The following is a 26977-nucleotide window of genomic DNA, read 5'->3' as shown; positions in this document are numbered from 1 at the left end:
TGAAGATGGCCCAGGGTGGTGGAGACTAATGTGTTGGATGTGGAAGCCATGGAGTGGTAGGTGAGGACAAGAAGAACCGTATTCCGGTTAAGGCAACAGTAAGATGGGGTGTGTGCAAGTCTAGAAAATGAAGGAGATGTGGGTGAGGGCAGCATCAATGATGGAGGAAGGGAAACCCTGTTCTTTGAAGAAGGAGGATACCTCTGATGTCCTGGAAGGGAAAGCATAATTCTGGGAATAGATGCTGCAGAGACAAAAGAACTAAGAACGGGAATAGCATTTTTTTGTACAGGAGACAGGGTGGGAAGAAATATAGGCATGATAGCCATGAGAATTGGTCGGTTTATAAAAGGTGTTGGTAGGCAGTTTGTCTCCAGAGATGCAAACAGAGAGATCAAGAGTGGGGTCAGAAATGGACCAAGTGAGTTGAAGGGCAGAGTAGAAGTTGGGGGCAAAGTTGACAAGCTCAGCATGGATGCATGAGGCAGCACCAATGCAGTCATCAGTGTAGTGGGGGAAGAGTTGAGAAGTATTACTGGTGAAGGCTTGGAACATGGATTGTTCTGTGTGGCTACAAAATAGCTGGGGCTCATGCGGGTGCCCAAGGCTACCCTTCGTGTTTGCAGAAAGTGGAAAAAACAGAAGGAGAAATTGTTGAGGGGTGAGGACCAATTCTGCCAGATTGTTGAGGGGTGGTGGTGGTGGGGGAGGAGAACTTGTTATGTTTTTTTGCTGAGAAAGAAGTGGAGAGCTTTGGGCCTTCCTGGTGGGGGGTAGACATGTATTGGGACTGGATATCTATGGTGAAAATGAGGTGGGCAGGATCATGGAATTGAAAGTTGTTGAAAGGTGTGTCATATTGGAGAGAAAAATAATGAGAATTGCTTTTATTAATATCCTGCCAAAATTACAAGTCCTCTGTTGCTCCACTCCCAAAACAGATCTTTTTTACCGGAAATGCAGTCTGATCTCCAAGGTGGATGTCTCACACAACACCAGATTGTTCTGCTTTCAACTACCCCCTGGATGTCACTTGACTGTACCTGTTGGGCAACACGTGTATCTTAAGAGCTGTATTCAAGGTACGTCAACGCCTCCCCTTGTACAGTTCACTAGAGCACTCAATTTAAAAGCAAAATACAAATACAGTAATCATATAGATGACTAGCTGAAAATTGACTAGTTCTTTCAAACTGCATCTAAAGGAAAAAAGATTAAACGTGAAAGCTTTAGGTATTGTATAGTTTCTCAGTCATTGGGTGCCCTGTTGTTGCAAATCTGCTTTTATGAAACAGTGATTCATTGTTTGTGGATTCCTGTTATTTGTACTGAATAAAGCCTTGTCAGCATGAAAATGTATCTACTTTTTGTTGTGATTATAGGCAGTGAGTTCAAAATTACACCCTAATTGATTAAGATAGCATCAATAGATGATGTAGAGCTTTCAGACTCATTCTGTTACCTTCAACGTTAAAGGTTTCTCATTCATTCTTAAAGAACACCACTTTAAAGACGTTGCAATTAATTCACTGTGTCATATCTAAGCATAACAGTGTGATGTGTTTATGCTTGGATTTTTAGTACATGTTGTAATTATGTTTATTATTAATCGTAAGATTATTTTCCGGTAAGATGGTGACGCGCTCGGAATTCAGTGTCCACTCAGGCTCCAATCAAAGGTGTATTTGTTTGTCCTGTATATCTTTTTTTACAATCGCAAGTCACTGCTAAATGCTAAAAATGTCAAGTACTGCAGGACCACCCCATCAGTGAGTGTCTCAATGGCGATACAGCGGGACTTGTTGAAAACCATTGTTGTGTTGTGGACTAGACTTGTGCGTCGTTGTGCTGTGGTGGTGCGCGTGAATGTCTGGACATTTTTATTGGGATCACAAGACCCTGGTGGACATTGGTAGTGTAGAATGCTGCCTCTGGTTCCATGGCAAGACTGACAGTGGAGTAACTGCGTTGCCTCAGTAGTGGCTAGAACTAGGTGGAAGTTGTGGGCTCATCTGTTGCAGGAGAGGAGACATTGAAGCGGCATGGGAGAGCAATGTGCTGTTGGTAATGTGTATTGTACCTTGGCCCCAGAGGAATGCTTTCATTTGTGTCTTTATGTATGGTTTAATGATAACTGAACTTGAACTTAGTTTCTCCTTAGCAGTTACTCATTCTGGATGGGTTAAGTATGATAGAGCATCCCTCTGTTGCTTCTGCTTGAGTGCAGGATCACAGCTGACCTGATCCATTTTGTTATCTGATCTTTAGATTAGCTTTTAGAATCAACACTTAAGCTGGACTTTCCTTATCCCAGCAATCTTGAAATACCACTGGAAGAATGCTTCCAGAACTTTCCATAAGATGATAAGATATAGGAGCAGAATTAGGCCATTGAGCACATTGAGTCTGCTCCACCATTCCATCATGCTTATTTATTATCCCCCTCAACCCCATTCTCCTGGTTTCTCCCTGTAAACTTTGATGTCCTTACTAATTCCAACGGTCCAATCAGCAGCAGGAACAGGCCACAGCGACAAGGTTTCTCACAGGTCAGTGATGGTTGTTTAAAAGTACAGAAGGTACAAGCCATTGTTGGGAGTAGGCTAGTGGTGACTGGTGAGTAGGAGTGTCAGTCTTTGGCTCAAAGGAGGCTTCAGCTCGAAAGAGGTGTTGGCACCAGGTAAACTTCTGTTAAGGTTCCCTTTTTTTAAAATCTCTTACTGTACCTAGTGTAGTATGTTGGCGTGTGGCCTAGCGGATAAGGCATCGGTCTAATGATCTGAAAGTCGCTGGTTTGAGCCTCTGCTGGGGCAGCGTGTTGTGTTCTTGAGCAAGGCACTTAACAACACATTGCTCTGTGATGTCACCGGTGCCAAGCTGCATGGGTCCTAGTGCCCTTCCCTTGGACAACATCGGTGGCGTGGAGAGGGGAAGGCTTGCAGCTTGGGCAACTGCCGGTCTCCCATACAACCCTGCCCAGGCCTTCCAAGGCGCAAATCCATGGTCTCTCGAGACTAATGGATGCCTATTATTACCTACTGTAGTAAATGGCTGTTGTGTGTTCTTCATGCTGGATGTTAGGAGTCCTGGGAGACCCAGAATCTCCCAAGAAACCACATCTGCATCAAGTGCATCCATCTGTAGCTCCTTAAAACAGTGTTAGGGATCTGGAGCAGCAGCTGGATGACTTTGGGCTTGTATGGGAGAGTGAGGAGATAATTGATTAGAATTACAGGGAAGTAGAAACCCCGGTTGCAGGAGGCGAGTAGCTGGGTGATTGTCAGGAGAAATGGAAATACGAATAGACAGTTTGCACAAAGCACCCCTGTGGCCAATCCCCTCAAAAATAAATATACCGCTTTGGATACTATTATGGCAGATGACCTTCCACAGGAATGCTATAGAGACCAGGTTACTGCCACTGAGCTTGGTCTGTGGTGCAGAAGAGGGGAGCGGTCTTGATAGGGGACTCAGTAATCAGGGGAACAGACAGGAGACTCTGTGGACATGAACGGGATACCCAAAAGGGATGTTGCCTCCCAGATGCCAGGCTCAGGGACGCCTCGGATCGTGTCCAAAACATTTTGGAGAGGGAGGGAGAGCAGCTATATATATTATATATTGGTACCAATGGCAAAGGAAGGAAAAGCAAAGAGGTACTGAAAAGAGAATTCAGAGAGCTGAGAAGCAGGACCTCCTGAGTGGTAATTTCTGGATTGCTGATTGTGCAGCGCGCCAGTGAGGGTAGAAACAGGATGATTTGGGCAAATTAATGCCCGGCTGAAAACCTGGTGCAAGGGGCAGAGCTTCAGGTTCTTGGATCATTGGGATCTCTTCTGTGGTAGGTATGACCTGTTCAAAACTGACAGGTTGCACCTGAACCCAAGCAGAACCGATGTTCTAGTGGGCAGGATTTTTAAGAGTTGTTGGGGAGGGTTTAAACTAATTTTGGGAACTGAGTGAAGGGACTCTGGATAGGACGGATGGTAAATAAGCAAAGATAGTGTGCAGTCAGACTGTCAAGGAAGGACAGGTAGATGATAGGGCATAATTGCAGCCAGCAGGGTGAGTATGAGTACATTAGGGATGCAGAATCAAAAAGGGTAGCAAATACAGTACTCAGTGTTATATCTCAATGCACAGAGTATAAGAAATAAGGTGGATGAGCTTGTTGCTCTATTACAGATTGTCATGTATGATTTTTATGGCTATCACTGAATTGTGGCTGAAGGATGGTAGTAGTTGGGAGCTGAATGTCTAAGGTATACAATGTATCAGAGGGATAGGAGAGGAGGAGGTAGGCAGAGGAGGTGGTGTGGCTCTGCTGGTAAAGAATGGTATCAAATCAGTAGAAAGATGTGACATAGGATCGGGAGGATCCTTTTTCAATAGCTTTGACTTCCCTTATCAGTCATGGTTGTACTATTTTACCATTTGAGTACTTCTTCATTTTTGGAAGATACATGTCCTACACCTTTCTCATTTTTCCCCAGAAACGCACACCATTGCTGCTCTGCTGACGTCCCTGCCAGCAGCTCCTTCCAGTTTACTTTGGCCAACTGTGATTTCCCTTACTCCACTGAAATACTGCTACATCAGACTTTACTTTCTTCCTATCAAATTTCAAGTTGACCACAATCACACTGTGATCACTGGTTCCTAAGGGTTATTTTACCTTAAGCTTCCTAATCACCTCTGGTTCATTACATAACACCCAATCCAGTATAGCTGATCCCCTAGTAGCCTCAACAACAAACTGCTCTAAAAAGCCATCTCGTAGGCATCTCAAACTCACTCTCTTGGGATCCATTTCCAACCTGATTTTCCCCAATCGACCTACATGTTGAAATCTCCTACAACTTTCATAACATTCCTCTTGTGACACGCCTTTTCTATTTACTGTTGTAATCTGCAGTCCACATCCCAGCTACTATTGGGAGGCCTGTCTATAAACTGACATCAGTGTCCTTTTACCCTTTTAGTTTCTTAAATCAAACCACAAGGATTCACCATCTCCCGATCCTATGTCACATCTTTCTACTGATTTGATACCATTCTTTACCAGCAGAGCCACACCACCTCCTCTGCCTACCTCCTCCTCTCCTATCCCTCTGATACATTGTATACCTTAGACATTCAGCTCCCAACTACTACCATCCTTCAGCCACAATTCAGTGATAGCCATAAAAATCATACATGACAATCTATAATAGAGCAACAAGCTCATCCACCTTATTTCTTATACTCTGTGCATTGAGATATAACACTGAGTACTGTATTTGCTACCCTTTTTGATTCTGCATCCCTAATGTACTCATACTCACCCTGCTGGCTGCAGTTATGCCCTATCATCTTCCTGTCCTTCCTTGACAGTCTGACTGCACACTATCTTTGCTTATTTACCATCCGTCCTATCCAGAGTCCCTTCATTCAAACAATGTTATTGCCGAAATCTAATGAAATAGAAACTTTAATTCAAAAAGGAAAAACTAAAAAATTTATTTTTTGTATGTATAGCTTGATTCAAAAACAGGCAATTAAACAAGGAGTCCATAAGTCAAAACAAAAATGGGAAAGTGACTTGAATATTAAAATTGAAGAAACAAATTGGTCAAGACTATGTCTTGATAGTATGACAAATACAATAAATGTCCAGTTAAGATTAGTGCAATATAATTTTTTACATCAATTATATATTACACCACAAAAATAAATAAATTAAATCCAAATTTATCTGATCAGTGTTTCCGATGTAACCAAGAAATCGGTGCTTTTTTACATTCTACTTGGTCTTGTTCTAAAATTCAACCTTTTTGGACAAAGTTAAGAGTTTTATTGGAACAAAATATTGGAACACAACTTCCACATAATCCAATATTATTTTTATTAGGCGATATTGAAGGGATAAAATCGAAACCCAAATTGAATAAATATCAGAAAGAATTTATAAAAATTGCACTGGCAGTAGCCAAAAAGGCTATTGCAGTTACTTGGAAATTGAATGCATACTTAAGTATAGATCGTTGGAAGAATGAAATTTCCAGCTGTATTCCACTTGAAAAAATTACTTATAATTTAAGAGATAAATATGAAACATTTTTGAAAATTTGGCACCCTTATTTACAAAAGACAGGATCAAATATATAGGTGCTCTGAAGATAAAATAATTGGTTATTTGGGGAAAGAAATAAATATATATACTAAAGTTATTACGAACTCCGTGGAGCATGTGGGGATCTTCCGATATCCAGGCACTCTTTCTTTCTTTCTTTCTTTCTTTTTTTTTCTATAGGGATGTTAGCGGGAGGGACTAAGGGGAGGGGGGAAGGGTATTTTTTTTTCTCTTTCTGTAATTATTTGAAAACTCAATAAAAAAAGTTTTAAAAAAAAAGAAAAAGGAAAAGAAAGAGCATACAACAAAGCCAAAATTAGTGGGAAGATGGAGGATTGGGAAGTTTTTAAAAACTTAAGGAGAGCAACTAAAAAATCATTAGAAGGTAAAAAATGAAATATGAAAGCCAGCTAGCAAATAATATCAGTAGGTAGTAAAAGTTTTTTCAAGTATGTTAAAAATAAAAGAGAAATGAGTGTGGATATAGGACCGCTAGAAAATGAGGCAGGAGAAATGATGATGGGAGACAAGGAGATGGCTGTTGAACTAAATGAGTATTTTGCATCCGTCTTCACTGTGGAAGACACTAGTAGTGTGTGAAGGAAGAGAAGTGGGCGCAGTTAGTTATAAGAGAGAAGGTGCTCAAAAAGCTGAAAGACCTAAATGTACATAAGTCACCTGGACCATAGGAACTGCACCCTACGGTTCTGAAAGAGGTAGCGTTAGAGATTGTGGTGGCATTAGAAATGATCTATCAAAAGTCATTGGACTCTGGCATGGTGCCAGAGGACTGGAAAATTGCAAATATCACTCCACTCTTCAAGAAAGGGGAAAGGCAGCAGAAAGGAAATTGTAGACCAGTTAGCCTGAACTTGGTGGTTGGGAAGATGTTGGAGTCAATTGTTAAGGATGAAGTGATTTATTGCATAAAGAGATCTTTAAAAATAAAATAAGGATGGTGATTTCCCAGAGAGAGAGCATGTGGTCCATTAGTTATTGAGGCTTAGCATTACCCAGGCCAGGCAAGGAGAACAATTGTTCGACACACTCTGATTCAGAGAGTTCAAAAGTCTGTAGTAGGTGAGTTTCCAAAGTGACATATTTATTGCATGTAGGTGGGTCTTCCAGTAGTTCTACTATGTAGTAAAATTCGGCATTATCATGGAAATGGCCTTCCACCTGAGAAAACCACACAGTAGCATGGTGCTCCCAAAATTCTGCCAGCTTCAAAGCGATTGTTTTGGTCATGTTGATGAGTAACTCTGGAATTGTCTGAGAGCTTCAGGGTCACCAATGTAAGATTTTGTGAAAGTTATCTTATGTCCTTAACAAAAGCTGTAGCCCTTTATTTCCAATATGAACAAATCAAACACAGATGTCATTACATTAGACACCGTCTCTTAAAGTGAACACTACAAGTCAATGACAGTATTTGTGAATTATGTGGAACGGTTTTTATTATGGACAATATTTATTATCTGTCAACACACACAAAATGCTGGTGGAACACAGCAGGCCAGGCAGCATCTATAGGAAGACGCACTGTCGACGTTTTGAGCCGAGACCGTTCGTCAGGACAGATTTATCATCTGTTATGCCTTACATTACCCTACTCCCTCGAACCTATTCATAGTGAATCCCTTTCAACCTTATAGTATATAGTATTAATAATAAGACTCTAGGCAGTGTGGAGGATCAGAGGGGTCTTGGGGTCTGAGTCCATAGGACGCTCAAAGCAGCTGCACAGGTTGACTCTGTGGTTAAGAAGGCATACGGTGCATTGGCCTTCCTCAATCGTGGGGTTGGGTTTAGGAGCCAAGAGGTAATGTTGCAGCTATATAGGACCCTGGTCAGACCCAACTTGGAGTACTGTGCTCAGTTCTGGTTGCCTCACTACAGGAAGGATGTGGAAACCACAGAAAGGGTGCAAAGGAGATTTACAAGGATATTGCCTGGATTGGGGAGCATGCCTTATGAGAATGGGTTGAGTGAACTTGGCCTTTTCTCCTTGGAGTGGCGGAGGATGAAAGATGACCTGATAGAGGTGTATAAGATGATTAGAGGCATTAATCATGTGGACAGTCAGAGGTTTCTTCCCAGGGCTGAAATGGCTAACATGAGAGGGCACAGTTTTAAGGTGCTTGGATGTAGGTACAGAGGAGATGTCAGGGGTAAGTTTTTTACGTAGAGATTGATGAGTGCGTGGAATGGGCTGCCGGCAACAGTGGTGGAGGCAGATACAATAGGATCTTTTAAGAGACTCCTGGATAGGTACATGGAGCTTAGAGAAATAGAGGGCTATGGATAACCCTAGGTAATTTCTAAGATAAGGACATGTTCAGCACAGCTTTGTGGGCCGAAGAGCCTGTATTATGCTGGAGGTTTTCTATGTTTCTATGATGGAGTACTTGGTGACACAGGACAAGATAGTACAAAGTAATCATGGTGTTCGTCAGGGAAAATCCTGCCTGACTGAACTTGTTGGAATTCTTTAAGGAGATTACAAGTAGGATAGATAAAGGGGATTCAGTAGATATTGTATATTTGGACTTTCAGAAGGGTTTTGATAAGTTGCCACACATGAGGCTGCTTACCAAGTTAAGAGCCCATGGTATTACAGGAAAGCTACTAACATTGTTAGAACATTGGCTGATTGGAAGAAGGCAGCGAGTGGGAATAAAAGGATCCTTATCTGCTTGGCGGTCAGTGACTACTGGTGTTCCGTAGGGGTTGGTTTTGGGACCACTTCTTTTTATGCTGTATGTCAATTATTTAGATGATAGAATAAATGGCTTTGTTGCCAAGTTTGCAGATAATACAAAGATTGGTGGAGGGGCAAGTAGTGTTGAGGAAAAAGGTAGGATGCAGAAGGACTTGGACAGATTAGAAGAATGGGTAAGAAAGTGGCAAATGAAATAGTGTTGGAAAATGCATTGTCATGCACTTTGGTAGTAGAAATAAATGTGCAGACTATTTTCTAATCAGGGAGAAAATCCAGGAATCTGAGATGCAGAGCGACTTGTGAGTCCTTGTGCAGAACACCCTGAAGGTTAACTTGCAGGTGAGGAAGGCAAATGCCATGTTAGCATTAATTTCAAGAGGTCTAGAATACAAGAGCAAGGATGCAATTCTGAGGCTTTATAAGACACTGGTGAAGCCTCACCTTGTGAACAATTTTGGGCCCCTCATCTTAGAAAAGATGTGCTGGCATTGGAGAGGGTCCAGAGGACGTTCACAAGGATGATTTTAGGAATGAAAGGGTTATCATACAAGGAATGTTTGATGGCTCTGGGTCTGTATTTGCTGGAATTAAGGATGGGGAGAATCTCATTGAAACCTTTTGAATGTTGAAAGGCCTAGACGGAGCATATGTGGAAAGGATGTTTCCCATGGTGGGAGTATCTAGGACAAGAGGGCATAGCCTCAGGATAGAGGGGCACCCTTTCAAAACAGAGATGTGGAGAGATTTCTTTAGCCAAATGGTGGTGAATTTGTGAAATTTGTTGCAAAATGCAGCTGTGGAGGTTAGGTCATTGGATGTATTTAAGGCAGAGATTGATAGATTCTTGATAGGACATGGCATCAAAGGTTACAGGGTGAAGGCCAGGAACTGGGGTTGAGGAGGGGATAGAAAAAAATAATCAGCCATGATTGAATAGCGGAGCAGACTCAATGGGCCAGATGCCCTAATTCTGCTTCTATGTCTTATGGTCTAGAATAGAAGAGCAGGGAAGTAATGCTGATGCTTTATAAGGCACTGGTGAGGCCTCACTTTGTGTGTTAACAGATTTCCTCTCTTCATCTGAGAAAGGATGTGCTGGCATTGGAGAGGGTACAGAGGAGGTTCACAAGGATGATTCTGGGAATGAAAGGGTTATCATTTGAGGAGCACTTGATGGCTCTGGTTCTCTACTCACTGGAATTTAGAAGGATGGTGGGGGGGGGGGGGAAATCTCATTGAAACCTTGCGAATGCTGAAAGGCCTAGTCAGAGTAAATGTGGAAAGGATGGTGGAGAAGTTTAAGACAAGAGGGCACAGTTTCAGGATAGAGAGGCATCCATTTAAAACAGAGATGTACAAAAATTTATTTAGCCAGAGGGTGGTGAATTTGTAGAATTTATTACCACAGGCAGTTTTGGAAACCCGGTCGTTGGGTGTATTTAAGGCAGAGCTTGATTGGTTCATGATTGGACACAGCATCAAAGGTTATGGAGAGTGGGTGGTGAGTGGGCCTGAGGTGGGGAAAAATGAAAATGAAAAATGAAAAATGAATCAGCCGTGATTGAATGGCAGAGCAGACTTGATGGGCTAATGGCATAATTCTGTTCCTACATCTTATGGTCTAATCAAGAACCTATCAACCTCCACTTTAAATATACCCAACGACTTGGCCTCCACAGCTGTGTCTGGCAATGAATTCCACAGATTCACTACCCTCTGCCTATAGAAGTATCTAGAGGCCTGTGGAAGCACAAAATAGAAACAAGTCTTTTATTCTAAATGGTTCTGTATAACTTCTTTGTCTTCAGTTTCTCAGCTTTAAGGTCTCATTATATTACTACCAACATATTCTGCATTCCTTCCAGATGTAGAAGTCATCAGGCCCTATACCGCTGTGTTGCCAGCCTTGTATCCAGAACCAAAGAATGATGACCAGAGCTATGCAAATATCTACTTAATGATCAAAATTTATCCCGATGGATTGCTGACACCAATTATTGACAAGCTTCAAATTGGTAAGAAAACAAGTTTTTTTTGTTAGTTTTCTGATGCACTTTTTCGTCCTCATATAATGGCAACGCAAAATAATTTTACCAGTTTTGCTTCTCAGTGCTGCATCCTCTGTGATGAAGGTGTTGACAGGCTGTTTTCATTTTTTCTAATTCACACCAACACTGAGAAAGGAAGAATATATTATATTCAAGTCAGGGCATTGTGAGCCTCGGGAATGTCAACACTGTCAGGTTTCCCACCATGTATCTGTTGCATTTTTCCTTAATGATCGAGGAGTTCACTGGTTTAGGAGGTACTTCTAAAGGAGCTTTGTCAAATTTGGGCTGTAAATCTCATAAGTAATGCAGGCTCCATTTGCTTTGAGGAAGAGAATAGTGCACAATGAGTTCTCTGCTTCACCCTGGGTAGTTCTGAGCTTTGTGAGTAATGCTGGGGCTGTGTCTACCCTGATAATTGGAAAGTAGTCTGTCACAGTCTTGATTTATGATAGAAAGACTTTGGAGAATTAAAAGGTGGATGCATTGCCATTGAATATGAAGACCCTGATGCATGATTACAACCTCAATGATGACATTGTTTGTCGAGCTACGTTTATGATCAAAGAACACACTGGAGGTGGATGGCAAGGATTCAGCAATAACATTTCCATTCAAGGATATGGGAGGTATCTTTCCCTTATTGGAGATGATCATTGATTTGTTAATACTCCTGAAAGGCCTTTTAGGACTGAGGTAGGGAGAAATTTCTTTGGTCAAAGGGTGTATTTTTGGAATTATGTAATGTGCTCACAGATGGCAAGATGTTCACTTATTCATATCAGCATTGAAGAGTGGGCATCTATACTAGGCATTTAAGTGGTAGCTTTTCTTCAAGCAAGTTGAAGCTAACATTGTTATTGTAGTGCAGCTGAGGGAGATCATTGCATAGTGATTACATTTTGTCTTTTGGCACAATCTAATATGTTTTATGGCTAAAAGTTAAATCTTGCCTGGCAAATTTGTTGGAATTTTTTTGAGGAAATAACAAGCAAGTTAGACAAAGGAAAGTCAGTGGATGTTCTGTTCTTAAATTTTCAGAAGGCTTTTGACAAAGTGCTGCACATGAGGCTGCTTAACAAGAGCCCATGGTATTACAGGAGAGATGATAGCATGGATGGATTTTAAAGCTACTGACCCTCTCCACCTCTGATCCCTTAATGAGGACTGGCTCATGGACCTCCAATTTTTCCTCCTGTAGTTGATAATTAGCTCTTTGGTTTTACTGCCTTTGAGTAAAAGTTGTTGTTTGGTACCATTCAAGCAGATTTTCAGTCTCCCTACTATATGCCGACTCGTCACCACCTTTGATTTGGCAATAACAGTGATGTAGTCAGCAAGTTGAAATACAACATTGGAATTGTACTTATTAGCCACACAATCATAAGTGCAAAGTAGGGGGCTACATACACAGCAGTTTTGTGCACTATACTAATGATAAGTATTGAAGATGATGGCCAATCCATATAGACTGGGGTATGGCAGTAAGGAAATCGAGAATCCAGTTGCACAGGTAATATTGAGGCCCAGGTCTTGGAGCTTAGTGATGGGTTTTGAGTTTGAGAGGACATTAGTATTGAATGCTGAGTTGTCAGTGAAGAGCATCCTTATGTGTGCATCTTCATTGGTCAAGTGTTAGAGAGCATCACTGGTGACATTAGACAAATTGGAGTAGATCCAGGTCACTCCTCAGGCAGGAGTTGATGTGCTTCATGGCCATCCTCTTGAAGCCTTTCATCACAGTGGATATTAATGCTCCTGGAGGATAATTATTGAGGCAGGTTACCACATTCTTCTTGAGCAATGGTATTATTGAAGCCTACTTGAAGTAGGGGAGTACCTTAGTCTGCCGAAGCAAGAATTTGACGGTATCCATGAACACTCCAGCCAGTTGATTAGCACAGGTCTTCAGTACTCGGCCAGGTATGTTGTTTGCGGTAGATGCTTTCAGTGGATTCATCCCTCCTGAAGGATGCTCTGACATCATCCTCAGAGATTGAGATCACACAGTATTCAGGGGTTGTGGGCATTTATGAAGGTGCTTCCATGTTTTGTTGGGCAATAGAAGATATTCAGCATAGAAGTCATTGAGCTCATCTGGGAGAAGAAGCTTGTTGTTATTTATGTTGCTTGGTTGTGCATTATAGGAAGTGATGCCATTCAAGCCCTGTCACAGTTGTTGAACATCCTTCTTTGATTCAAGCTTATTTGATTCAAGAATTGTCACTTTATATGAGAGATAACCTTCCCCAGGTTATATCTGACCTCTTGTACTTTCCTGGGTCACCCAGTCCTGAATGTCACTGATCTAGTTCTCAGCAGCTTTCAAATCTCTTGGTGAATCCGCAGCTTCTGGTTGAGGTGGGGGGGGGGGGGGGGTAGGCTCGTCATATTATGATTGAGCAACAAATTTCATTGGGTAGTCTTTGCATATTATTAAAAATACTGTAAAGTTCTGTCCCTGTGGCAGGGAGCCCTACATATTAAATGCTTTGAAGCTATATTTGTCAGTCATAAAGTATTAATGTTTCGGGGTATAGTGATCCTCCTGACATTAAGTGTCTTTATAACTTCTCAGAACAAGCAAAGATCAATAACAATCAATGTCTAAATTAAGCAGTTCTCATTATTGCTTGCATTTTACATTAAATTCTGTTAATATTGACTGTTTTATGCTGAGTTTTTATTTGCCAATCTTCTAATTAAGCACTAAAAATGAGAAACTGTTTTCGTTGCATTTTTCAGATAAATTCTATCCAAGTAATCACAGTTACAGTTTAAAATACATGCACATGCTTTAGAATTCATTATGGCTATTAGATGTTACTCCGGCTACAAATTGGCTGTTCTGAATATTATGCACTCTAATTAACCCTTTGGCAAGTTTATTTACCCATGCACTGTCAATCTGGATCAGCTAGCAAAGAATTTACCACCACTGGGTATAGTTTAGCCAGTTATTTGAAATGGAGTAATCTGGCCACATTTTAAGTACAATCATATTTTTCTTCAGGGTGTACTACTTTTTGGCTATAAACTGGGCCATTGGCTATTTGGGAAGATTGAAAGTAAAAATCAACATTAAAATAGAAATCTGCAAATTTATCACAAAACACAGGGAAAAATGAAAACTCGATGTAGAAATCAAGGTATTTTTTTAAAGCTTGCTCATTTGTATTCTCTTGTTCATCCATATTGTCATCTCAGAATACAAACAACAAAGTCCAGAATGTGGAACGTATTGAGACTTGGCAAAAGCATGTAGCATTTTCAAAAAAAATTAGCTGTTCAGAAGGGCATTTAATTTGTTGTGGTCCAGGTAGCAAATAGCCTGAAAATGATTATTACTAAGTCACTAGACCACTTTGGGTAAAGTTTTCAATCAGTGTAATCCAAAACCCAGACCCATGTCACCTTCATTGCGATTACCCATCCCCGTTTCTTCAAAGAAATATCAAACTGGGACACGTTGGTACCTAATGCTCAATTGGAAAATAATTAGATCTACTTAATAATTCAGGACAAAAAAGCAAATCAATTATAATGTAGCTGATATTGTGAGGTAGGGTGAATAACTGAAATATGGATTTATAAAGATTAGTGCTGAAAATTCAGTATTGCACAAAGGTAGTGGGATAGCTGTTATGTTTTGAAATTCCAAAACTAATTTAAAGCAAAACATGAGACTCAGTATAAATATGTACTCTGCTTTTTACTTTTACTGAGCTGTGCACATACGATGTGGTGGTGTGATGATATACGCCATTCATGTATTTTTACATATAACCTGTAATGAATTCTGTAAGCAAACTGTGTGTGTGTGTGTGTGTGTGTGTGTGTGTATACGTACTCAGTGCACTTTGCTGAAGTGTTTCCCTCCTGAAAGGTTTGCAATGATATTCTGGGCAGAGAGTATTGCTCTAGTTTCCATATTGGGTTGATGGTGAAATCAGGGCAGATACTGGCAGGCCATGGGATTTGAATACTGAAAAAGGACTAGATGGGATAGAGTTCATCAAATGTGTTCTGGAACATTTCCTTAATCAAATCATAGAAGTCCCAATGAGAGTGTGTGATATTTGATCTGCTATTAGGGAATGAGACGTGGCAGGTGTAGGGGAACTTTGCACCTAGTGATCACAATTGCATTAGATAACTACTCAGGGCCTGACAAGGTGTTCCCTTGTTCTCTACAGGAGGCAAGTGCAGAAATTGTTGGGGCCCTAGCAGAGATATTTAAATTTCATCCTTAAAAACATGAGGTACCTGAAGATTGGAGGATAGCCCATGTTATTCCACTATTTAAGGAAGGCTCTCAAAATAAACCAGGAAATTATAGGCTGGTGAGTCTGACATCAGTAGTGGGAAAGTTATTGTAAGGTTTTTTAAGGGACAAGATATATAAATATATGGATAGACAAGGACTGACTGATTAGGGATAGTCAACATGGCTTTGCGCATGGTGTCAAACCAATCTTAGTGATTTTTGAGGAAATTACCAGGAAAGTTGATAAAGGCAAGGCAGTGGATGTTGTCTATATGGCCCTTAGCAAGGCCGTCAACAAGATCTTCCATGGGTGGTTGGTCAAGAAGGTTCAGTCAGTTGGCATTCAAGATGAGGTAATAAATTGACTAAACATTGGCTTAACGAGCAAAGCCAAAGTGTGGTCATAGATAGTTGCCTCACTGACTGGAGGCTTGTGACTATTGGAGTGCTGCAGGAATCTGTGCTGGGTCCGTTGTTGTTTGGGATTTATATCAATGATTTGGATCAGCACATTTTCAGACGGCACCAAGGTTGGGGACGTAGTGGACAGTGAACAAAGCTATCATGGCTTGCAGCAGGATCTGGACCAGCTGGAAAAATTGTGGATGGAATTTAATGCAGACAAATGCGAGGTGTTGCACTTTGGTAGGACTAACCAGCATAGGTCTTACACAGGAAACTGAGGAATGCGGTAGAGCAAAAGGATCTGGGAATACAGGTCTATAATTCATTGAAAGTAGCATCACAGGTAGATAGGGTCATAAACAAAGGTTTTGGCACAATAACTTACATAAATCGAAGTATGTATAGGAGATAGGATGTTTTGTTGACATTGTATAAGACATTGGTGAGTATTGTGTACAGTTTTGGTCACCTAACTACAAGAAAGATGTAAATAACATTGCAAGAGTACAGAGAAAATTTTCAAGGATATTGCCGGAACTGGAGGACCTGAGTTATAAGAAAAAGATCGAATAGGTTGGGCTTTTTTTCTTGGAACTTAGAAGACTAAAAGGAGATTTGATAGAGGTAAACAAAATTATAAGGAGTATAGGTAGGATAAATGCCAGCAGGCTTTTTCTACTGAGTTGGGTGGACCTACAACCAGAGGTCATGGGTTAAATGTGAAATGTTTAAGGGAAACTTTCACTCAGTGGTTCATGAGAGTGTGGAACGAGTTACCAGCACAAATGGTACATGTTCAATAGTTTCATTTAATAGCTGAGAAATGTGTACAATATACATCCTGAAATTCTTGTTCCTCGCAGAGAACAGAAGAATGAATGACAGTAAAAGCATTAGAACCTCAAAACCCCACTACTCCCCCCACACACAAGCAGTAGCAATGACCCTCCCCCTCCACCAATTCAGCAAAAAAAGCATCAGCACCCTCCACCCACCAAGCAAGCCCCCAATAAAGACCATGATCTGCAGTACAACAAATACTAAACATTCACTTAACAATTCGACATACCACAGGCTCTCTCTCTCCCATTAATAAAGGGGAAAAAGTGTCCCCTTTCACAGCAAGAGGGGAGACATAACAAAACAACTCGCTTACTTACAGTGTTAAAAGTCTGCCTCACCACTTTGTTTCCCTGTTATATGACCTGAGATTCGGCAACAAACTCTTCCCACTACTGAGAAAGGGAGAGAGATTCACCAAGTACAGAGCCTCTGACAGCTGATCTACTGCTCCCAGTGTTCTATTTTGCTCCTGAGGTGCTTCAGTCAGTGGCGCCAGCATAGAATTAACCTGTCTACAGGGCTGTGAAACCTCAGAACCCCAAAGGTGCACTCATCTCCTAGGCCGCGTCCTTGGGATTTCAAAAAGTGTCCAGTCGAGAGCCCCTGAGAGTAGGTCCCACCACTGCAAAGAGCTGAAGTCTGAGTGTAACTCCAGGTCAGGGTCTTTAACAGAACCCCATCCACCCCGAAAAGGAAAAAGCGACATCAAAAGTAGAAATTAGCAGGCCAGGCAGCATCTATGAAAATGATGAAGGGTCTCAGCCAAAATCGTCGACTATTTACTTTTTTTTCCATAGATGCTGCCTGGCTCCTCCAGCATGTTGTGTGTGGTGCTAGGATTTCCAGCATCTGCAGGTATTCTCGTGTGTGAAAGGTAGAAGTTAAAGTGTTTTCGTAGATGAACTCAAAGGAATCATCATTGAGCCCCATTGGGCTCAATTTCAACATTTAAGAGAAGTTTGGACAGCTGCATGGATGGTAGAGGTGTGGAGAGCGATGGTTGATGGGAGCACGCAGCTTAAGTGGTTTGACAGGACTAGATGGGCTGTAGGGCCTGTTTCTGTGCTGTACTTTTCAATGACTCCGGGAAGCCCAATGAGGAGAATTACTTATAGATCTAGTAATGATAAATACATTGTGCCCGATAAAGAATGTATGCCTGGGGATTAATTAGCATTCAAAATTGTAAGTTTATACTTAAAATAATCAAAACAAGAAAAACAATTCATAAGAAGAAAATACTGATGTTAGAGGTATGAGATTGGAATTGGGGAAAGAAATAAAAAATACTAAACAGCAGTTGTGGGAGAACAATAGTAAGATGTACAGTGGATTCTGGTTAGTTGGGCTATTGGTTAACCAGCACAGCTGCTTATTGGGGACAACTTCTAAAAAACAAAAACTAATTGAAAAAATAGCCACAATTCTGTTTGTTTATTTGGGACACTATATAATTGGGACCAGAGACAGTTGCTAAAATATTTCCACTAGCATACGTCGCATGCATGTGTGTGGCTGTTTAACACTACACCATACTTCGAGCAAGCAGTTTTTAAAATAGCATCAGTTGCATGTGTTTGTGTTCCAAAAGCAGTGATTGTTTTGTCACTGTTGGTGAGAATTGAGCAAGGCAATTTGGAACCGTTTTGCTCACTGTGGTCTCAAGCATTCAGGCTTATATATTAGGAAACAGCTGGAAGTGAAGCAGCTGCACTCGAGTGCTCGGTGGAGGGTGCAGATGCTTTTTTGCTGCTGTGGGAGGGGGTTGTCACTTTGCTGTTGCTTATGATTGGGGGGAGCTTTGGGGTTCTAAAATTTAACTGTCATTCATTCTTTGGTGCACTCCTGTTTTTGTGGATGGTTGCAAAGAGAAAGAATTTCAGGATGTATATTGTATACATTTCTCTGACATTAAATGCACCTTTGAAACCTTTGAAATGATTTTGCTACTTCAACAAGTTAGGAATTATGAAGAATTTGAAGGTATCAACAATAGTCTTGAAAGTTACAATGAAAATGAAGATTTGGAGGATGCATTTGTCAAAAGCATTATACGAAATCAGTCCATTATCTGCCTTGGTGTCTTCACTGATTTTGTTGATTGTATGTTAACACAGCAGCATGCAATGGATGAATTCTGATAGCTTTTTCAAGATAATGCAGTTTTATAGTACTGTAGAGGTCTAGGTAGTGTTCTACGTTCTTCTGTATTTAAGTACATAAATTGTTATTCAGTTAAATAGTAATTTGTCTTTTTTTTAATACCTTTTTAACTATTTCCGTGAAACTTCAGCTAATTGGGACATCTGCTTAATTGGGCCAAAATGTACTGGTCCCAATGTATCCCAATTAACCAAAATCCACTATTTAAAATTTTTTAAAAGTGACCAGGTGAAATATGAAGATGATCAGGAGAAATTTTTCTGCTTAAAATCTCAGGGGGGAGGGGAAGGGTGCGGGATAGTATGGAACAGTAATCAACTTTTTTTTAAAAGAGGGGTAAAAGAAAACTTGATGTTGTTTTTGGAAGATGTCACTGTGTATAAGTAAATTAATACCATGGTAATATAAAAGGAAAACAGATGACAACAAAAATTTAGTGTATAAAGGATCATCAGTGAAATGCAAAAAATGATTTATCATAAAATACTGATTAAATAAAATAACCAATTAGAATAAAGCCAGAGAATTGAAAATTTAAAATATTTAATTGAGCCTTTTTCTTTGTCTCAGGCCTTTTTAAATATTTTGCTCCCCTTTCTTTTGCTCTTTCTATATTACTTTGGCAATTAAAGATATTGTATATATAAAATTCAAAACCAGAAATTGTTAGAAGTATTCAGCAAGTCATCCTGCCTCTGTGGGAAAACAAGGTGAAGCAGCCATTGGGTCAGAACTGAAAAGAGGACAAGCTGGTAAATCTGCAGGAGGTGGGGTAGGGGAATGCCTCAAAGTGTAAAACTGGGGTGACCAAGCTACAAACACGGCTAGCAGGTCAGTGACTGACTTGGAGCAGTTATAGTGAAAACGTTGGCTGAAGAATGGGAAGTTGCAGGAGGATGTGTCCAGGCCAGGAATCTCCTACATCTGGTGGGTGTGAGCTGTGTTGCTTTGGATGGCTGAAGCTGACAAAGGCAGCATGTTACCTGAAGTTGCAGAATTCAATATTGTATTTAGTAGTATTAGTACAAACACTTGAGTTGAGTATGGTGTTCTGATGTCAGTGGATTCCCTTAGTGGAGTGTGCCTGTACATGACTGTGGGGAGGCCAATGCATAGGCAGCAACCACACGATTCTTGGCAGGTCAGGGTCCAGTGATGTAGAAGAGGACTACTGGGGACCACACTGCCATTGTGATGTGGCAGTTCAACTGTTGAGGTCTTAGTTGGATCGCTCTTTGTCTAGAAACCTCCCCTTTGACCTTACCGCTACAGCTGACCCTGGAGCTAAGGCTGAATTCCAGGCAGTATCAAACACAGTATATCAGGAGCTCTTATGTCTCTCTACCACAATAAGGTGACAATCATTGGAGAGGATATTGAGTTTAAAAGGTGTAATGTACTCAGTCGGAAGTCAAGGTGCTCTGCTTCAAACTTTGCATTGTGCCTCACTGTGACAGTGCAGGAGGCTACAAACCAGGGAGTGGGATTGGAGTGAAAAATTAAAGTGGCAGGCAGTGAGAAGCTGAAGGTTGCCCCTGCAGAGTTAACACAGATGTTTTGTAAATCGATCACCCAGGCTGTGTTTAGTTTCTCCACTAGGAACACTGAATGGAATACACCAGATTGGAAGAATGGCTGCTTCACCTGGAAAGATTGTTTGGTTCCCTGGATGGTTGGTAGGAAAAAGGTGAAAGGGCAAGTGTGGTAATGTCTGCAGTTGCAAGGGAAAATATTGTAAGAATGGGAGTAGTTGGTGGGAATGGAAGAGTGGACTAGGAAATCAGGTGGGGTATGGTTCTTGTGAAGTGCTGAAAGTGGAGAGGGGCATATCTAACTTCTCCAATTCTGGTGGAGGGTCGTGGACTTGAAGATTCACTGTTTCTCTCTCTGCAGATAGTGCCTGGCCTGCTGAACATTTTCACCATTCTATCTTTAACATATTTTAATAGTTTGTCAGGCCTTCTGTTAATGAAAATAATTTGTTAGTTTGCAAGCGTCTAACAATATTTTCAACTGCTTCTCTCAAAACATTCAATTGTTTTATTTTATCAAAGGTGATTCTGTGTCCTTGAGTAGCCCAGACGGCAACTTCAAATGCACTCAACTTAAAGGAATAACAGAACTTATCCTTTTGGCTGCTGGTACAGGGTTCACTCCAATGATTAAACTTATAGGCTTTGCCTTGAAGTTTTCGTATTTCAGGTGAGCTTAATCAGTGTGACTTCAAACTTGTCAAATTGTAATAACTTTTCAGTGTTACAGGTTTTTGTTGCATTCAGCTGTTTTGGTCTTGTATCACGAGCCGCTGAAATCCAGTATAACCTTTTTAGTAGGAGGCAAAAGGAAATATGATCCATGCTAACTGTGCAAATGATTTGTTAAATGCATTTTTAATGTAATCTTGAAGAAAAATTACTACAATTAATATATAGTTCAAAGATATTTTGGGCAAGGGGAAAGTCACATTACTTCATGCACAATAATACAGATATCTGGAATAGAGGGGACCATATGTTAGAGGTACTTACTGAGCAGACAGTTATTTTGGAATCATAGAAAAGTAGTTTTAAATCCAAATTACTAAATTAATGTTTAAATGATAAGACGACAAACAACCATGCTTCCTACAGATCCCGAACCACATTTCCCGAGGAGTCACTGGATTGCATAGAGGGAGGGAGAGTTCAAAAGAAGCCAGCAGGAGCAGTTGTGTGCCACAGTTCCTGAGGACACTTTGGGTGATGCATAATTAGGAACTTGGCAAGATCCAATAAAAAAAGTTAGGCTTAAGCAGACCAGCCATTGTGTGAGTGGGCCAGTGTCAAGGCTTTGGATCATTGATGCTTTGATGAGAGGCCTAGGCTATAGGTAGGTTCCCCCCCCCCCCCCCCATTATTTTTCTTTCTTATTGCACATTATTAGTGGAGATGATAGACAGGATAGTGAAGTGCTCCTCTTGTGACATGTGGGAAGGCAGGGACACCTTCAGTGTCCCTGACAACTACAGCTGCGAGAAGTACATCGTGCTGCAGCTTCTAAGCAGACTGTGTTAAGGAGTTGAGCTGGAACTGGATGAACTCCAGGTCATTCAGGAGGCTGAGGGGTTGACAGGCAGGGCATACAAGGAGGTAGTTATACCCAAGGTGCAGGACACGGGTAACCGTGTGACAGTCAGGAGGGAGAAAGGGGATAGGCAGTCAGTGCAGACTACCCTTGTGACTTCCCCTCAACAATAGGTATACCTATTTGGATACTGTTGGGGATTGGTGGGGGGAGCCCCTAGCAGAGGTACGCCATAGTGGTCAGGGCTGTGGCTAAGAAGAGAAAGGGGGAGATAAGAGGTGAGCTGTAGTGATAAGGGATACTTTGGTAGAGGATCAAGTCCTCTTACCCCTCCTACCCATGTCACTTGTACCGACAAGGCCTTGCAAAGTGCATTCAGGGAGTTGGGTGCTAAATTAAAGTACAGGGTTGTGATCTCAGGATTGCTAGTGTGGCCAGAAATTATATAGATCTTTATAGTTTATAAAGGTCAGATTATATAGTTTAACATGTGGCTAAGGAGATGGTGCAGGAGAGAGGGCTTCAGATTTTTGGATAGTTGAAGGTAGGATCTTTATACAAGGGTTTGTACCTGAACTCAAGGGGTACTATTGTCCCAGCAGGAAAATTTGCTAGTGCTGCACAGGGGGTAAACTAGAGTTGCAAGGGGATGGGAAGCAGAGCAGATAGTGGAGTGGTTATGGCAAAAGATCTTGTTAATCTTGTATACAAAGTCAGGATTCAAAAGCTTGAGCATGGTAGGACTAACGTTCTGTGCTGCGAGTATTGTTGGAAAGGTGGATGAGCTTGGGGCAAGGATTAGCACGTGGATTTACGACATTGTAGCCCATTAGTAAGATTTGGTTGTAAGAGGGGTAGGGCTGGCAGCTCACTTTTCCAGGGTTCTGTTGTTTTAGACATGATAGAGCAAGATGAATTAAAGGAGGAAGGATGCATTACTAGTCAGGGAGAATGTCGGGAGTGCTGTGACCAAAGAGCTTGTAAATTTAGGTTTTATCAGCAGAACTGAGGAATAAGAAAGGGATTCTACCACATTAATGGGATTATATTATATTCACCCAACAGTTCGAGAGATTTAGGAGCAAATTTGCAGAGAGATTGTAGACTTGCAAAAAAAAAGTGATAGAAGGTGTTCTTAACTTCCCACATTTTGACTGGTAATTCCATATTGTAAAAGGGCTGGATGGGAGAGACTTCGTCAAATATGTTGAGGTAAGTTTCCTTAATCAGTACATGAAGTGCCAACAAGAGTGTGATACTAGATCTATTAGGGAAGGAGAGAAGCAGGTGACAGAAGTTTGTGTAGGAGAGAGCACTTTGCATTTAGTGATTATAATGCCAATAATTTTAAGGTAATTATGGGAAAATGTAGGTCTGGTCCTCGTGTTGAAATTCTGAATTGGAGAAAGGCCGATTTTGATTGCATCAGAAAGGATCTGGCAAGTGTGGATGGGGACAGGTTGTTTATTGGCAATGGTGTGCTTGGTAAGTGGCAGGCCTTCAGCAGTGAAATTCTGAGAGCACAGAGTTTGTATGTTCCTGTCAGAATAAAAGGATAACATGTCGATGGGACTAGGTAGCTTAATGGTTCAGCATGGACTAGATTGGCTGAAGGGCATGTTTCTGTAGTGTTCTATCCCTTTATGGCATGCTCATCCTGTCATTATTTTCATCCTGTTCATTCCACTCCATCCTTGTCTGTCTTCAAAATTTGTTCACTAAAATGCTTCATTACAACCTTGCCAATTTTGGTTCTGACAATTTGTTTTAGTATTTGTTCATTATACTGCCATGCTATCGAGGTTGTCATGGAAATGCTTTTAGAGCAGTGCACTGGCAATATCAGGTGGTTCAATGCCAGAGCATCAGTAGAAGGGATGTTGAACTAAATTGTAAAACTGACATTTGCTTTTTTTATTTTAATAATTGGGAACAGACCCTTCAATCATTCATATCTCGATATCGGTGACTAATAATCATTTGCTGAGAATTATTTGGACACATATTAAATTGAACAGACCTCATTATCCTAGATCAAAGGTTACATTTATAGTCTCAGCAATTGGTCCCCATTGCAGTTTTGTCCTTGTCTTGATAATACATTTTTTATTTATCAAGAAACCACTGCATAGACAGGAAAGGATCTCTTCAATGTTTTACTGTATCCCATCTTTTTTTGTTTTCAACATTGTTTACTGCAGCTTTCGGGTGTGCCTTCCCCTAAATCAATAAGTGGAAACTACAAACTGCCTGCACTGCCATTATTTCAATCAAATGCCTTTAGTCAATTAAAAATTCAAGTAACAAGAGGGCAATGTTGCATTTTTTTTTGTTTCAGAAAAATCCAGTTGCTGTTTTTTAACAAGGAAGAAAGGGATATTTTGTGGAAGGATCAATTGGACAATTTAACCTCAAAAGACGAAAGGTAAAATTATCAAACTAAGATGCATATTTGTACTGCATAAATGAGCCCTTTAGCCCACTATATCCATGACAAGTTTTGTATTTGCCCTACCCTAGTATCATTTATCTGCATTTGGTCTTTAGCCTTCTTTGCCTTGGCAATTTAAGTGCTTATCTAGATGCTGCTTAACTGTTGTGCAGGTATCTGCTACCATCACCGACTCAGGCATTGCATTTCAGATTCCAGCAATTGTAAGAGTTAGGAAAAAATCCCCCTTGGATCATAAACCTTCAATCTCTCACCCTGTACCTACACAGTCTTATCTTAAACATCCTCACTAAGGGTAAAAGGGTTTTTTTTTCTATCTACCCTATCTGTCCCCTCATCATTTTATATATCTATGTCAGGTTGTTCCTTGGACACTTCCAGTCCATGAAAAATAAATAAGCCTATCCATTCTTCTTTTATAACTGAACTGGTTCAATACAAGTAACATTCTGGTTAATCTGCCTAGAGTCCTCTCCCGAACAATCAGATCCTCTTTATGATGTAGCAATCAAATTGCCCAGTACTGGAGATTTGGCCTAATCAATGATGTTAAATGATGTCCCCCTCCTCTATTCTAAGCCACAGCTAATGAAAGCAGGCATTCTATCTGCTTCTTCATCACCTTATCTGCCTATGCTGCCCTATTATAGTATCTATAAACTTGTAATTCAAGGTCCCTCTGTTCATCAACACACCATAGGGTCCTTCCATTTACAATGAATGTCCTACCCTTGTTTGACCTTCCAAAATGCATCACTCTGCACTTGCTGGGATAAATCTCACCTACCATTTCTCTGTGCACTTTCCAGATGATTAAGTTTTCTTATGGATAAGTCCTTGATTGGAAGTGTTAAGTTGGGAGAAGGAACTGAGAAACTAGGTTGGGTGACCTGTGAGAGTCCTATTTTTAAAAAAAAAGGCCATCTTGGGTATTCCTGCAAGAATGAAAGTCAAGGAGGCTTGGGAACCTTGGATAACAGGAGAAACTCAAGTTTTACCAAAATAAAAATGGAAAGGGCCTTGAGAAATATAAGGAAAGTGAGAGGTGCTTAAATAATGAATTAGGGCTAAAATGGGCCATGAAGTGCCCATGGCAAATGTAAAGTAGAAGAGTTCCAAGGCACTTTATACATATTTGAATAGTACGAGGATACCCACAGAATAGCAAAGGAGAGTATCTATGCCTGGAGTCAGAGGAAGTGGGTGATGTCTTAAAAAGGATACTCCTCATCATCACCCATATCCACCCAAAAGAACATGGGTCATGGTGAGGAGTGTTAATGTTCATTGGCATGTCAGTAATAAAAAGGGTCAAGATTTGGGTCTTTTGGAAAAACAATAACGTGAATAAGGCTCCAGAGCCAGATGGAATCTATCCTCAGAAACTGAGTTTCTGTCAAGGTTCCCGTGATCTCCTCCTCTACTTCCTTCAGTCACAAGCGAGATTCAGAAGACACGAGCTCTGACCAGAGACCAGTCCAGACATTGCAAGTTTGAGAGGAGGCGATCTCACTCAGGTCCATGGCCCGAGTAGAAAAAGGGAGCATTGTGTCACGGCGGTACACTAGAACTTTGACCAGTGACCAATCTGTGTTGGAGATAGATTAGCAAGAGCAAATTAAAGGAAGGCAGGTTCAAGCACAGTGGCCACATCTGAGCGGATAGAGTCAGAGTGGTAATCTTGAGGTGTTAGCTCTTCGAAGCTTAATCAATGAGAAGCTTCAGTCAGAGAAATCAAAAAAAAGCTCTAGGTTAAGATTTTTTTCCCTCCCTTCATGTTCAGGTAGGACTGTAGAAGTGCCAAGCAGGATAGTGGAATGCTTCTCTTGCGGGATATGGAAAGGCAAGGAGACCTCCGGTGTCCCTGAAGACTACAACTGCAGGAACTGCATTCAGTTGCAGCTTTAACAATCCATGATAAAGAGTTGGAACATGATGAACTCCAGATCATTCAGGAGGCTGAAGGGTGATAGATAGGACATATAGAGAGGTAGTTACACCCAAGGTGCAGGACACAGGAAACAATGTCAGGAAGGGAAAGGGGGTGACAGAGCCAGTTCAGAGTATCCCTGTGGCCATCCCCCTCAACAACTGGTACATCACTTTGGATATTGTTTGGGGGGTGGGGGGGATTCGTTAGGGGAATGAACAGGAGGTTATGTGGGCAAGCACAAGATTTCTGGATTGTATGTTGCCTCCTGGGTGCCAGGGACAGGGCATTTCAGGTCAAGTCCTCAGCTTTCTTAAGTGGGAGGGAGAACAGCTAGAGGATGTGGTGCATGTAGGTACCAATGGCATGGGTAGGATGAGTGAAAAGGTTCTGCAAAGGGAGCTGAGGGAGTTAGGTGCCCAAGTTAAAGGGTAGGACCTCCAGGGTTACAAGTCCCATAATGCCTGACAAAGTCAGCATGGTTTCCTTTAGGGAAAACCCTGCCTGATGAACCTGTTGGAATTCTTTGAGGAGATTACAAGTAGGATAATTAAAAGGGATGCAGTGTATATTATATATTTGGATTTTCAGAAGGCCTTTGACAAGGTGCACACGAGGCTGCTTGCCAAGTTAAGAGCCCATGGTATTACAGGAAAGTTACTTACATGGTTAGCGCATGGCTGATTGGAAGGAGGCAACCAGTGGGAATAAAAGGATCCTTTTAACTTGCAGGTTGAGTCGGTGGTGAGGAAGGCAAATGCCCTGTTAGCATTAATTTCAAGAGGTCTAGAATACAAGAGCAAGGATGTGATGTTGAGGCTTTATAAGGCACTGATAGGGCCTCACCTTGAGTATTGTGAATGATTTTGGGCCCCTCATCTTAGAAAAGATGTGCTGGCATTGGAGAGGGTCCAGTGGAGGTTCACAAGGATGATTCCAAGAATGAGAGGGTTTTTTGGATCGGGACAAAAA

The 26977-nt window shown here is 41.1% G+C and overlaps 1 protein-coding gene across 4 annotated transcripts in view; it reads left to right on the top strand.

Annotated features, from left to right (window-relative positions):
* cyb5r4 (cytochrome b5 reductase 4) overlaps nt 1-26977 on the top strand; it is a 113765-nt gene that overhangs the window by 47246 nt on the left and 39542 nt on the right. For all 4 annotated transcript variants that reach the window (XR_012100264.1, XR_012100265.1, XM_073056459.1 and 1 more), the window contains 4 exons: nt 942-1082; nt 10700-10849; nt 20615-20762; nt 23962-24048. Coding sequence is in view for 2 of the 4 variants with exons in the window: in XM_073056459.1 (XP_072912560.1) it covers nt 942-1082; nt 10700-10849; nt 20615-20762; nt 23962-24048 (526 nt within the window). In the remaining 2 variants the exon portion in view is untranslated. The remainder of the gene's footprint in view (nt 1-941; nt 1083-10699; nt 10850-20614; nt 20763-23961; nt 24049-26977) is intronic.

The sequence above is a fragment of the Hemitrygon akajei genome, chromosome 9 (assembly GCF_048418815.1).
Source record: "Hemitrygon akajei chromosome 9, sHemAka1.3, whole genome shotgun sequence".
Lineage (NCBI taxonomy): Eukaryota > Metazoa > Chordata > Chondrichthyes > Myliobatiformes > Dasyatidae > Hemitrygon > Hemitrygon akajei.
This window is presented reverse-complemented; position numbering and strand designations above follow the sequence as displayed.